A 12,834-nucleotide genomic window follows, 5' to 3' on the forward strand; every position below is an offset into this window, starting at 1 on the left:
AAGCCAAAAACAAAGTGTGCATGCAAAAAATCAGTAACTTCCCATTTATGAAAAATGTGTTCAGCGTGATATTTCTTTTTTCACCAATATTACATATTTTATGAACCCTGTGCCTTTCATTTAAACTGACAGAACAAAACCTATAACCTCCACCATTTGTACACTGAAATTTTAGTAATATTATTCACTTTTTATGGGGTTGACAATTTTGTTTATCCATCCTGACACAACGAAGGAAGTATTTTTCATTTCTATCCGACTTTATATTTAGAAAGCCCTTTACATTCATTTTCTCATTTAATCTCCAAAACAGCTCTGTGAAGTAGAAGTTATTTGTATGCTTTTATTGAAACTACTCCTCGAAAAAATGGAAAATGATATTTCTTCACAATTTGTAAATATGGAAATTATGCATGCAAACTGAAATTGAGAATTAAAGTAATTAGATGGATATTCTCATAATTATCCTCTAAATCAAACTGATCTCACCCTGTTGATTCCCATCTCCCTAACTTCATCATGTTTTTGTTCTTGATTAGTTACACCTCCCCATGTAGGCTGCCTACCCACCTTCACCTCCAAGAAGCTTTTGAATTCCAAACTTATCATTCTTTTGCCACAAGTCTGTTGTGACTTTTCAGCCCTATTGATTTCTTAATCTTCTGAGCTCCACTTTTTCATTGTCAACATATAGGTTAGTATTTAACTCTATATTTATTTTCTTATGATGTTCACATCTGTTCTCAAACTATCATTTCCTGTGTCTAAGTCTTGTTTACCCAACTAGATTGTAATTTCATGAGGACAGGGATTTTTTATACTCCATTATTTTCGATAGAACTTCCTTTTCACAGCATGTAGGTAGTAGAAGTAATTGTTATTATTGTACTAGGAGTAATAGTAGTGGAAATGGTGATAGTGTAGCACTAGAAATGGTAGTAGTAGTAGCAGTAGTAGTAGTAGTAGCAGTAAAAGAAGAAGATAAAGGAGAAGAATAGTAAGAGGAAGAAGAGGAACAAAAGTAGAAGAAAATGAAGAGGAAGAAGAGGAAGAAGAAAACTAAGTATCTATTTGTTGACTTTGCCATGAGCTGAAGTTTTGACTGAAATTAAAATTTCTCCAAGGTGATATTTGGACTAAAGCACTTTGAGAATTTCTAGTCTGACTTTTTATAAATTTTCAATTTCCCAGAGTTCCCGAAGGGCAAATAGAAATTTAGCATTAAATCATTTTATTGTTATTATTAAAAATCATTAGAATGAAAGCAACGTTAAGCATAGAAGAGTTTCAGTCAAATTCTCCTAAAGTGTTCCCTTTATTACTATGGAATATATTTTTCCATCATCAGTTGCTGTCTCACACTTATAGGCAGTGACAGGTGTGGCATTCTTCATTACACCAGCCAAAAAGTACAGAAATGGATATTTCTCATATGCTCCAAAACACATTTTCAAGCGAGTACCCATTACCGATGGTAAAGTCATCGAAATCTATGCCAAAGTGGCCCAAAATAGGTTTTGATGATGAGCTTTTTCTCTGCTTAGACGTACCTTGAGGGAAAAATGGATAGAATATTGGGTGTGGGGTTAGAAAGTCCTGACTTCACATGTGACCTCAGATCCTTATATATCTGATCCTATGCAAGTCACTTAATCTTGCTTACTTTCCTCAACTATAAAATGAGGATTATAAAAGCTTCTGTTTCCCAGGGTTGTTGTGAGGATCAAATGATTATAATTGTAAAAGTGTTTGCATGGTGCTTGGCACATAGTAGGCACTTAATAAATTCTTGTTTCTCTGCTCTGAAAACGTAAAGGCAAATGTCCATTATATGCAAATAATCATTGCCTCCCACATTTTGATAAGTTCCTCCTAATGTTACAAAAGTGTTCTCTTACTTGATTAGCTTCAGTATACTTGTCTTATCTAAGAAATAAACGTGAGATCCAATCTCATTCTTCAGCAAACTTCTTTTCTTTCATATTTTTATGCTTGAGAAATTTTTCTAAGTTTCAGAAGACAGTATTGGAATGAAATAAGTTTTGTTTCCCAATTACCTCCCCTGCCACTCATTCTCTTTCTTTGCCTCATCTTCTTTTTAACCCATATTGATTAAAATATTAACCTTCAAAAGCTTTTGGCATCAGGCTGCAGTCAAGAAACTAGGTGTGAAGTGAGCCCTAGAATATATAGCTAGGAAGCAATAAGTTAGAGTCCATCTTTAGCAATATGAATTAGCACAGTTAACTGCAATTCAGGGCAAACTGAAGCCATTGCTTTTCTAATTTCCCTGACAATTTCCACTATAAGATACTTGATCCAAATGACTATTTCTTTGTGGTTCAACACTTCATTCACTCGTGAATGAAGGGCAGCTAGGTGGTGCAGTGGATAGTGCACCAGTGCAGGAGTCAGGAGGACCTGAGTTCAAATCTCACCTCAGGCACTTGAGACTCATTAACTGTGTGACCTTGGGCAAGTCACTTAACACCAATTGCCTCATCTTGGGTCATCTCCAGTCATACTGATGAATATCTGGTCACTGGATTCAGACGACTTTGGAGGAGAAATGAGGCTGGTGACCTGCACAGTTCTCCCTCACTCAAAAAAACAGAGTGAAGTGCAAATCATGTCATTATTTCTCTGATGGCATGGTCTTCTTTGTCAACGAAGGACGGACAGCAATTAGTGAATGCCAATTATGTAAATTACCCTATGATAGGTGCAGATTGGGTTACCAAAATTATGTGGAAGACATGTCCTCTCTCCTTGAAGAATGTGCATTCTCTCTGGGATGCCAGCGCAAAATATAGGAAGTTCCTTTGTAATACGTGGTAGCATATTAACAATTGCTAACTGAATTGTAAGCATGTAAGTATTTATAAAAAGTAGAGATCACTATAGCTGGAGATTAGAGCAGATGGTATTTAATCCAGTCCTGCTCTTCTCAACACAAAATACTACTCAATGCAAATTTACTGACTTAGCAACTCTACTGGAACAAGTGACAAATAGGTAAATTCAATTTATGTTTTGCATACACACACACACACACACACACAGACACATACACACACACGTATAAAACCTACACCTGAAAGTGCCTTTTTCCCAGATTTTGAGCCCTGCCTCAGGACCTTGCCATCCATATGACTTTGACAAATGGTTTTCTGTCTTTAGGCTTCAGATTCCTCGTTTCTAAAATGATGAACTAGCTCAACACTAGGGCCCCTTTTTGCTCTAACACTCTGACGATCGTAAGCGAGTTTACTGCAGTTGTTGCTCCTTACTTCTAGCCTAGTCAGCTCTTGTAAATCTACGGTGAAAAAGTATTTATTGAATTCCTGCTATATTCTTACACAATATATCACCGATAGATACTGAAATAATAAAAGATGTAAGTGAGTGATGGTACAAAATTTCAAAACTAACAAGAATGGCATACTCTCTGTGTGCTGCCGAACAAAATATCCAAGAATATGGTGAAGGCAAGGATCATTGTTGCAAGATACCAAGAAAAGTTTTGAAGAAAGGTTAGAAATATGAGTTCCCTTTGAGATATGGGAAGGGATCAACAGGACAGATGTGCAGTAAAGTCCAGGAAACTAGAAGAAGCACAGGAGGGTGAGGAGGGTTGCTGTAAAGAAACTAGAAGTAAAAGTTGGGGAAAAAAGAATGAGGTCAGATTTTAGACGAAAGAAGGCAGAGAATTTTAGCCTCAATCTCCTGGCCCATACATAGCAGTCCCTATATGATCTAAACAGTGTTTTATAACGATTTACTTAGCATCTTGTAGAAAGGTTTGGTGTAGGGGTAAAACTAGAACAGAAAGACCCTGTAGTCCTTTTGGTTTTAATTAAACCACAGGCGAGTGACAATATCGTTGTGCTTGTTTCCCAATGTGGAAAATGAGAAAGTTGGATTAAAATATCCACCCCCCTCAATTTTTAATCCTCTCTTTGCGGTACTAGTCCAAGACTAAAGTGGTAGTCATGAGATAGAAGAGGAAAGACAAACACTGTGAAAGGATAATAAATGACAAATCAGATAAGAGCAAGAGAATCCTATGTTTCAGTGAAGTCATGGACTTAGAAAAAAGATTTTGGCAGAGAGAACTTGTGCCTATTGGGAATGCATTTTAGGTAGTGGGAAGGTAATACAGATTTCCAACACTTACATAAATGACGGTGTGAACCTGGGCCAGCCTTGTAACCTCTGGGTACTCGAAGTCATTCGCCAAGACTCTTAGAGTTGCAGATTCTCAATTGCAGGTTGAGGGCAGGAATTCCTTGCATTGAGAGATGGAATTTTTCACTGAGAATTCCGCATACCAATTAAATCACAGTACATATGAAATAAATAAGTGAACAATCCTAGGTAAATAGACGAATGAAATAGGAATAAGAGATGAAGAAATGGCAGCTGTTGTAATCATTCAGTGGAGAAGTGTGGAAGCAAAGATGAGAAATAGGAGTGAATCTAGAAAGGGCAGCAGAATTCAGAAGAATGAGGAGGGTTCTTTTTCCTGTGTACCACAGAAAAGATTACCTGGCTCATAATCTAAACCAATTGACGGGTTGCATCTCACGTAGTCAAGTAGAAAGAGATTTGGAGAGTAGTTTTCCAGTCTTACCTGAGAATACATATATAGACATCTCAGCACAGGAATGCTTACAACATGGGCCAGTTGCGCCAACACTGAGGCGGAATGAAGATGAAGGGAACTTTTCCATTGGCTCTAGAGAAAGGAGAAAAGCCAGCGTTCCACCACGGTGTTGTATGTTGGAAAACTTGACCCCCTTTCTATTCATACTATGCATTTCTACCATTTTTAAATTTATTAATATTATTAGTATAGGTAATACTTTTATTGAAATCAAATGAGAACTTTCATTGATTTAAAAAAAAAGAAAGAGTTTGTTGTGAAATCTCAGGAAAGCTTTGTTGTTTAAAGTAAGATGAATCGTTTTCAAATCTCATTATATTTGTTTGGGTTTTACAAACTATGCTTTAACTAACATTTACAGTTGTATCTGGAATTGATGAAAAGCATCCTCTTTAGAAATGTCAGTTGAGTTGTAACATTTTTCTCTGTAAAAATATTTTTACAGCCTTATACTGAAAGGGAAAAGTTGAAGAAACTCACTGAATTAAATCAGTCCCTGGAAAATCGTCTAGAACGAGAACTGAAGAGAAATGAAGAATTAGAGAAAGAGCTCAGTGGGTAAGACTCCTTTTTGTAGGCTTTTTCATCCAAACATTAAGTAAGCAAGGACTTAATTATTTTGTTACATCCTAAGTACAAATTCATTTTATGTATTAACCATTGCATCAACAATTACAATATGTATAACTCGAAGTGAAGAAAGAGTTTTTCACTTTCATTTTATTCACTAAATTACTGCTGGAAAACAAGCCTTCTGCCCTGCGACTTTGAAGCTATAGTAAAATTCTGTATAGCACTTGTACCTTAAAGTGTGTTTTCTAGAATTATACTATACAGCATTTGACAGTCTCTTGTTAAATATACTGTTTCTGCACATAAATGTTTCTGTCAGGTAAGTCTCTAGGTTTTCCATCCTAATTTATTTCCTTCATTGTTTACTTCATTTTGTTCATTTGCCACTCATTCAAAAAGTATTATTCAATATCTGTTGCATATGAAGTAATGTATTTGTCTCTGGAGGGACAGAGGTGGATGATTTAAGCAGTTCCTGCTTTGAAGGTGATTCTAGTAAAAGAGGTAACGTAGGGACTCAAATAAGATGTTCAAATAAGAATGAGGTAAGTGCTTAAGATTTTTCCGAAGAAAATGAAGTCAGAGACTGAAGGAGACATAGGCTTCTTCTGACATTGTAGGATCAGCAACATTCCATTAAGGATATGACTTTTGAGCTAGACCCTACAAAATATCTTGCCCTGGAAATGAAGGCCCTTCAGAATGTGGCAGCAGCCTGCCTTTCCACACTTAAATTATGTTATTCCCTCTTCTACAACGTAAGGTGCTGTGAAACTGTACTATTCTCTCTCCTTGAAAACATGCCCTGTGCTTTCCCATCTCTGCCCTGTGCCTGTGATATTCACCCATGCCCTCTGCACTCATCATCCCCCAAGTCCACCTCTTCCTTGCGGCCTATTCTGATCTCTGTTGTTGATGATGAATGACCTTTATCATCAGATTTGACATCAAAATATCTCTTACACTCCCCCAAAGCTCTTACATTTTGTTCTATATCTCAGTTATCTACACATATATCTTACATTTCACTTGAATGAAAGCATGAACCAGGGTCTGTCTAAATTTTGTATTCCATCACAACCTTTAAGCATAAGCATTTAATGATTTCTAATTGAGTTACAATAGATGAATTTTAATTGAACAGGGCAAAAGCCTATCACTGTTGAGATGTAAGATCCTCTGACCACAGGCTAGAGGCTGCCATTTCATTGGCGGAGGAGAGTTTCTAAATCATCATGCATTTTCCACGACAGTAATTCAGTTGTGTTATGGTTAAATTAGGTTTTGGCGGGCTTCTATTGAACTCCTTTTTGGAGTACTAGCTCCAAATGCATTCCCTGTTCCAACCAGTCAATTCAGAGAGTAACTTTTGGGATCCAATTGACTTTTCAAGTTAGGGACTTCCTATATTTACATCACTAAAGGAACATTTTAAATGAAATTTTGTATTCTAATATTAAATGACATTATTAGTGTTTTGTGGACTGAGACCGTTGAATACTTCACCAACTACTTTACAGAGATCTACAATTAAAATGACCAAGGCACAACACATTACTGCAAAATATCTGTTTTTCAAAATAAATGTATTACTGGAAGGTATCCCTTTTTCTGCAAATATGACAGCATAACCAATGATCATTTAGCGAATATTCTACAATGAAGTTATGTTAGTCAGGATCTGAGGATGAATGAAGCGATTAGTGAGGCGTCTGTTTCTCTGCTTTAGTTAACAAAATACTGTCCGTTGAGTTGGGTGACGTCAAGAACTCTTTACGGATTTATTTTCCCTTCTATGACTGAAAATAATTTAAGGGAGTGGATCAAAAATAAGACTTTTTTGTATAATATTTAAATTATAAAAAGTTTCACTAAATTTTTCTGTTCATTCTCACAGATATAAAAGCCTGTGTATAACAACAAACAATAAATTAAGAGAATATGAAGCGATCTTTTCTTCACTTTCCTCATCTTCAAAGCTATCATCATCTTCATCATCATCACCTTCTTCATCATCATCTTCATCTTCTTGAGACAGTTTTATTTTCTCTGTGGAATCTTGCTAGCAACTCCCGGAGCACATTGTTTGCCAGACATATTTAAGACTTTCATAACATCTTCCTCTTCATCATCTGATTCTGCATCTTCTTCCAGAGAAGAAATCTGTTGGTGATGTTGCAGCAAAAAAATGCACAAAAATGAAATCAAAATGGAAAAGATTCAAAGCCGTCCACAACAAAACCAAAAGGTCAAGAATCCTTCAGAAAGCAGGACAAGACTCCCAAGACTATCACAGGACCTACTCCTCGAGAGGATATTAAAGCAAAAATGAACATAAGCATTGAAAAGGGTAGTTCCCTACCAAAAGTGGAAGGCAAATTCATCCACTATGTAAAGAATTGCTTCTGGATGTCTGATCAGGAGGCTATTCAAGATCTCGGGCTGTGGAGGAAATCTCTTTAAGAAAATAAGTTTGAACAGTTTGTTAAAATTTTCCTTCTTATTTCTGTAACAGTTGATATCTGGCTGTCCTTTTCTAATGCAGAGTGAGAACTTTCCCTACCCAGTCTGAAATATGTCATCCAGATTACGTTGCCAAGAATGTGTTGTCCAAAATGCGTGTTTAGTTTTCAAAGATGGAACTCCACCCTTTGCTTCATTTAAGTGTATATTGAATGTTATTTTAGGGCATGGTTGTAGTGGTGGTCAGACAAATGGAAATGGTGGGGAGACAGAAGTATACATGTGAAATAAAGTCAGTATTTTAATAAAGTAATACAAAAAGAGGGTGAGAATATGAAAAAGGAGATGTTGTTTCCCAGAGGGGTGTGAAGCAACTATAAGCCCAAACAGAGACACTTAAAATGGTCCATCAACTTCTCAGATTGCTTTCAAAGCTCTCCATGTTGATTTTTAACAAATTCTTGATGCACAAATAGATGTCTTCATTAGGAAATCAGTATTAGCTGTAGAGATTCTATATTTTGGCACATATAGGTAAACCAAAAATTTTTTTTAATGTTAACTAAGTAGAAAGGAATGCAGTGTGGTACATTAGCAAAATGGTGCTCTTGTTGTAGAGACAGAGGATATGACTTCACATCTTGCCTTTGATGCTTATGACCTTCAACAAGTCACTTAACTTTCCGAGACCTCAGGTGTTTTTTTTTTCATCTTTGAAATGAGCATGCTTGATTAGGAGGCTTCTGAGATCCCTTTCAGTTCTCAATAAATATATAATCGTATTAAATTATTTTAAGTATACCATATTTTTCTTTTTACTGTCCACTACAGATTAGTCCTTCTAGGATGAAGCAGATATTTTGAATATTAGAATATCATTCTCATTTCATTGAATGACAACACTTCAAGGTCTAAATTATTTCTGGAAATGTATGAAAGGACTACAGAAATATGTAACGCTTTGTAAATAATCTTCTCCCAATGGTGACAAGCAGAACTGAAGAATGCAGGGACATCCTATTAACCCAGAGCAAGTCAAACTGGGTCCCTCAATTGCCCTACTGTCTAATCCCTTCAGTTTCTATACAGATGAAAACTCATCTAAGGAATTTATTGGAGGGGAAGGGATAGAAAGCAAATATTGCAGGAGGTTTTAGATTAGAGTTTTGGACAGCCAGAAGACACTATTTCTTCATGAAAAAGGTTTGGAGCAATCTTCCTTGCTATAAATACTGGTGACAATGGTTAGTAGGTATTATAGGCTGCCTATAAAGTTCAGAGCCTCAGGAATATATTTTAGCCTCGGCTGAGTCACCTCCTTTCCCCTCAAGAGACTGCATCCCTGACTCATTTGGTGCTACTTGAATCCTGGGAGAAAGACTGCACAAGCACTGCCTGGGATAATCACCCAGATTTGCTACCCTGAAAACCAACCCACTAATTTCCAATATCAATTTATGGAATGCAAGTTTGACGGTTTCTTTAAAATCAGGTTAGTAAGGAATCTCAGATTTACACGTATCTGTTTGGTTTTTTAATTTCCGAGGACAGTATGAAAACCTTTTTCTTGACTCAATTTTTTTTAATATCATTTACTGGGAAAGGATCTTAATGGAAATAACTCAATTATGGAAAAACTTTAATAGCCTACATACTTTAATTCTTTTCAGTAGTTTCTTGCAAAAGTCACACAATAATGATAGCAGTAATAAAAAAAAACACCAAACATTTACGAAAAATTCTAATCATTTTTGTGCTTTGAAATGTTCAGAGTACTAAGGAGAGGCTAGCTGAGATGAGACAACAACTCGTGAAATTTAATATACTGGAAACCAAAAATCTTCACAAAGGAGTGTGGATGCTTTCTTGGCAAAGGTTAGTCATTTGGAATTTTTTGTCTTCCTTTATATTAAAGCTATAATCTAAAGTAATTAATCTTCGTTAAATTACCTGGTTAGATATTTGAATGCGTCATATTGATTTTTGTGAGATATTAAAATGATCTACTAAATCTTGTCCTTTTACCTAATAATATTTTGAAGTGTTAAATCTTGAGCATTAAAATTTTTTTTTTAGATCTACCACTATCGTTGGTGAACTTCTCAGAAATAGTTATACCTAGTTTTACTCAATTTATGTAACCTTGACAAGTGGCATTCATATAATTATTCTTTACATGGAATACTATTTCCCCACCAGAAAGTACTTAAAGAGAGGCTTGATCTCCTCCTATTTACTTTCCCATGGCAATGGCATCTTAACACTGAAAATACAGTCTACCTGTGATTTTTCTGGTTTTTTTTTTTCAGACCTTCTTAAACAACTACATAAACACAAAAAACCTTACCCACAGGAACGCACCCTCTTTTTTTCCCCAATATCACAGAGAAATTTTTTTACAAAGCGATCACATGTACTATGAAGAATTATTTCCTAACTCAGTTTTTTTAGTTCATATTTGTATAAAGACTTTCTTCAACTAGGGTTAGAAGTTTACGAGATATTGGATGTCTATGACATCTTTCCCTTTGGAAAATATGCCCATTTCTAAGGACCTCCCAGTACTAGCAAGCTAAATGTTATACAGTCCACATTTAATCCAGCAAATGTTTAGATTTTTTGATGACACTGCTAAAATGCCCCAAAAATGTAGATATTGAATGAATCGATCTATTCATAAAGATGAAAGGATTAAACTTTTGAGGTCAACAAGTGCATCATTTAGATATGATAAGGAAACATGAATGTTACTTAATAAACCTGTCTTCCCTGTGAAGACTTGAATGAAAATATTCATTTTGAAAAGCAGTAGTTTTGCAATTTTGAGTAAAATATGCCACGTGAAAGTCTCCTTCTTGACCATCAGTTGGCCACTTTGTTTTACTTGTACATAGACAGGAATTATATTTACTCTTTTGCTTTGAGAATCACCTCATCTTCATTACTTTTTTGCTAGTTTCACTGAATCTTTTGGTGTAAGATCTATACATGTGTTCTTATTTCTTCAGCTCCTTGATCAACAATCTGGTTTCCCCTTCTTAAGAGATTTTGAGTTCTGTGTATTATCTAGAGTTCGCTATTCCTCATGTAGGTCATCGTTCTGACTTGCATTTTAATGTTATTTCAGATGCAGAAGGAGTAGGAAGAAAGATTAACTAGGGAACTTAACGATGGTATGTCCAAATTGCTCACAGATAAAATGTTATGATTTGATGTTATACCTGATTTTTAAATATGCTGGAACTCTCTCACAAAGTTGTTGCTTCAGTGTCATCTCACTCTTCTTCATCACTTTGAAGTAACCTTGGATTCTTCTATGCCGGTGATTTAACAGGTTCTTTCCAATAAGCTAGCAGATTTTTTTCCAATAGGCTAGAATAAGCACGAGCCACCTTGTGGCTGTTTCCAGAAGACAAGGCTGGCCAATTACAGAGTGACTTAGATCCTGAAGACTGGTCAGTAGGTAATGCAGTTTTTGGCCACAGCATCCCATGAAACAGAAGAACGATCGGTCCTCAATTCTATGTAGTGCCTTCTGATCTTCAGATATGAAATTATTCAGTGACTTTATGAGAATGCAATCAAAATTGCTGTTCAAGGTTTGTTTGGCCTAGAGTGCCATTAAACTCATATTCATTTCTGAAATTCTATTATTTTATTTAATTCTGTGATTCTACTGTGATTTTACAGAGGAGGGTCATGAGAGGAGGAAAACATACTAAGAATCCCACAACTCAAAAACCATCTACGAATATCAGTTGAAGTGTTAGAATCTTAAGTTATACTGGTTGTCCAGTGACCAAGACTCCTGAAAGAATAAAGCAATATTCATACTGAAACCCTTGCTAACAATTTAAGCAAAAAATAGAAATTGTAGGTAAATGGAAGTGCGGTTCGCATTTTCCTCAAATAGTCAAATGAAACAATTGTCCTGGTTGGTTGGATTGTGAGCTCAAAGGTAAAAGTCAAGCAATTCGTTATGCTAATTAAGTAGGAAATCGAGCTCATTGTGACCATAAGTAAACAGATCGCCACGAACATATTTATAATTGTACTTCTCATAGTAATTTTTGCAAAGGATGACAAAGCAGTATTACATTAACAATTTGATGAATTCTTCCAAAATCAACACACATCTTAAGTGTAATCATAGTTACTGACATTATGAAAGCACTTTTAACTTTTCAAAGCATTGTGCAGACATGATCTGACTTGAGTTTTCATACAACTCTGTACAGTAGGTGGTTTCCAGGTAAACTTGAGTTCATGTCCTCCCTATCCGATGATATATGCTACCCATGACACCATGGTAAAGTCATTTGACTTCAAAGTGTTCAGGAAACGTTGGACCATTGACCGTTTTCATGCTTCTCGCATGCAGAATTTTTTCACATGAATCATTTCTTCCAAGCAAAATTTAAAAATTGCACACATACATAAATATGTTGTGTGTACACAGATACACACACACACACACACGTGTATGATGTGAATTGTTCTTCCTACTTTTTCCACCAGCTACTGATGAACTTTTTTTTTATATCTTGAAGGACTTCTCCAATAGGATCGGTGGATAAATCCTCCAGAATGCCAAAGCCAAATCAAGATCCAGAATAATGCTCACTTGAAAGGAAGAAATAATGTTCATTTGTGTAATGAACTATGTTTAATAATGTGTAATGATTTTCCACTAAGAATATGAATGTGAAAAACTCCTAATGTATTTTAAAATATGTTGTGTCGTTTGAATATGTACAATGTGTATATATTTGTATTCATATGTATGTACAACTGTTTATTAAAAACTTCTATTTCTTTATATTTGTAATACTCTCCCCCAAGTTGTTAATTGTTACTAGTACTCTAGAAACCGCTAAATTGACTAAAATACTTTAGTCATCTCTCTTTAAAGGCTGTAATGTGTTTTCTATTTAAGAAATTAACAAAAGATAGGCAGTTTTACTAATTATTGATATACAATTGCTAAACTAATTGCGAATTTTAACTGAAGATGAGGACGAGCTTACTTACAGATGTCTTTTTCTTCAATTTTGTCGTTGCTGGAGAAGCCTGGGCTGACATCTATCATCAGCCTGCTGCTGATTGCGAACATCTCAGTGGATCAACAGAGG

General features: G+C 35.6%; 1 protein-coding gene across 1 annotated transcript in view; it reads left to right on the forward strand.

The window, feature by feature from the left end:
• Positions 1-12,530, forward strand: part of LOC140522575 (uncharacterized) — a gene marked incomplete at its 5' end in the record, with an annotated part of 59,856 nt that extends 47,326 nt beyond the window's left edge. The window contains 5 exons of the mRNA XM_072637964.1: positions 5,112-5,224; positions 7,137-9,194; positions 9,474-9,577; positions 10,830-10,875; positions 12,253-12,530. Of these exons, the coding sequence (XP_072494065.1) occupies positions 5,112-5,224; positions 7,137-7,272 (249 nt within the window). The remainder of the gene's footprint in view (positions 1-5,111; positions 5,225-7,136; positions 9,195-9,473; positions 9,578-10,829; positions 10,876-12,252) is intronic.
• Positions 12,531-12,834: the final 304 nt, after the last annotated feature.

Source organism: Notamacropus eugenii, chromosome 2 (genome assembly GCF_028372415.1).
Source record: "Notamacropus eugenii isolate mMacEug1 chromosome 2, mMacEug1.pri_v2, whole genome shotgun sequence".
In the NCBI taxonomy this organism is placed as follows: Eukaryota; Metazoa; Chordata; class Mammalia; order Diprotodontia; family Macropodidae; genus Notamacropus; species Notamacropus eugenii.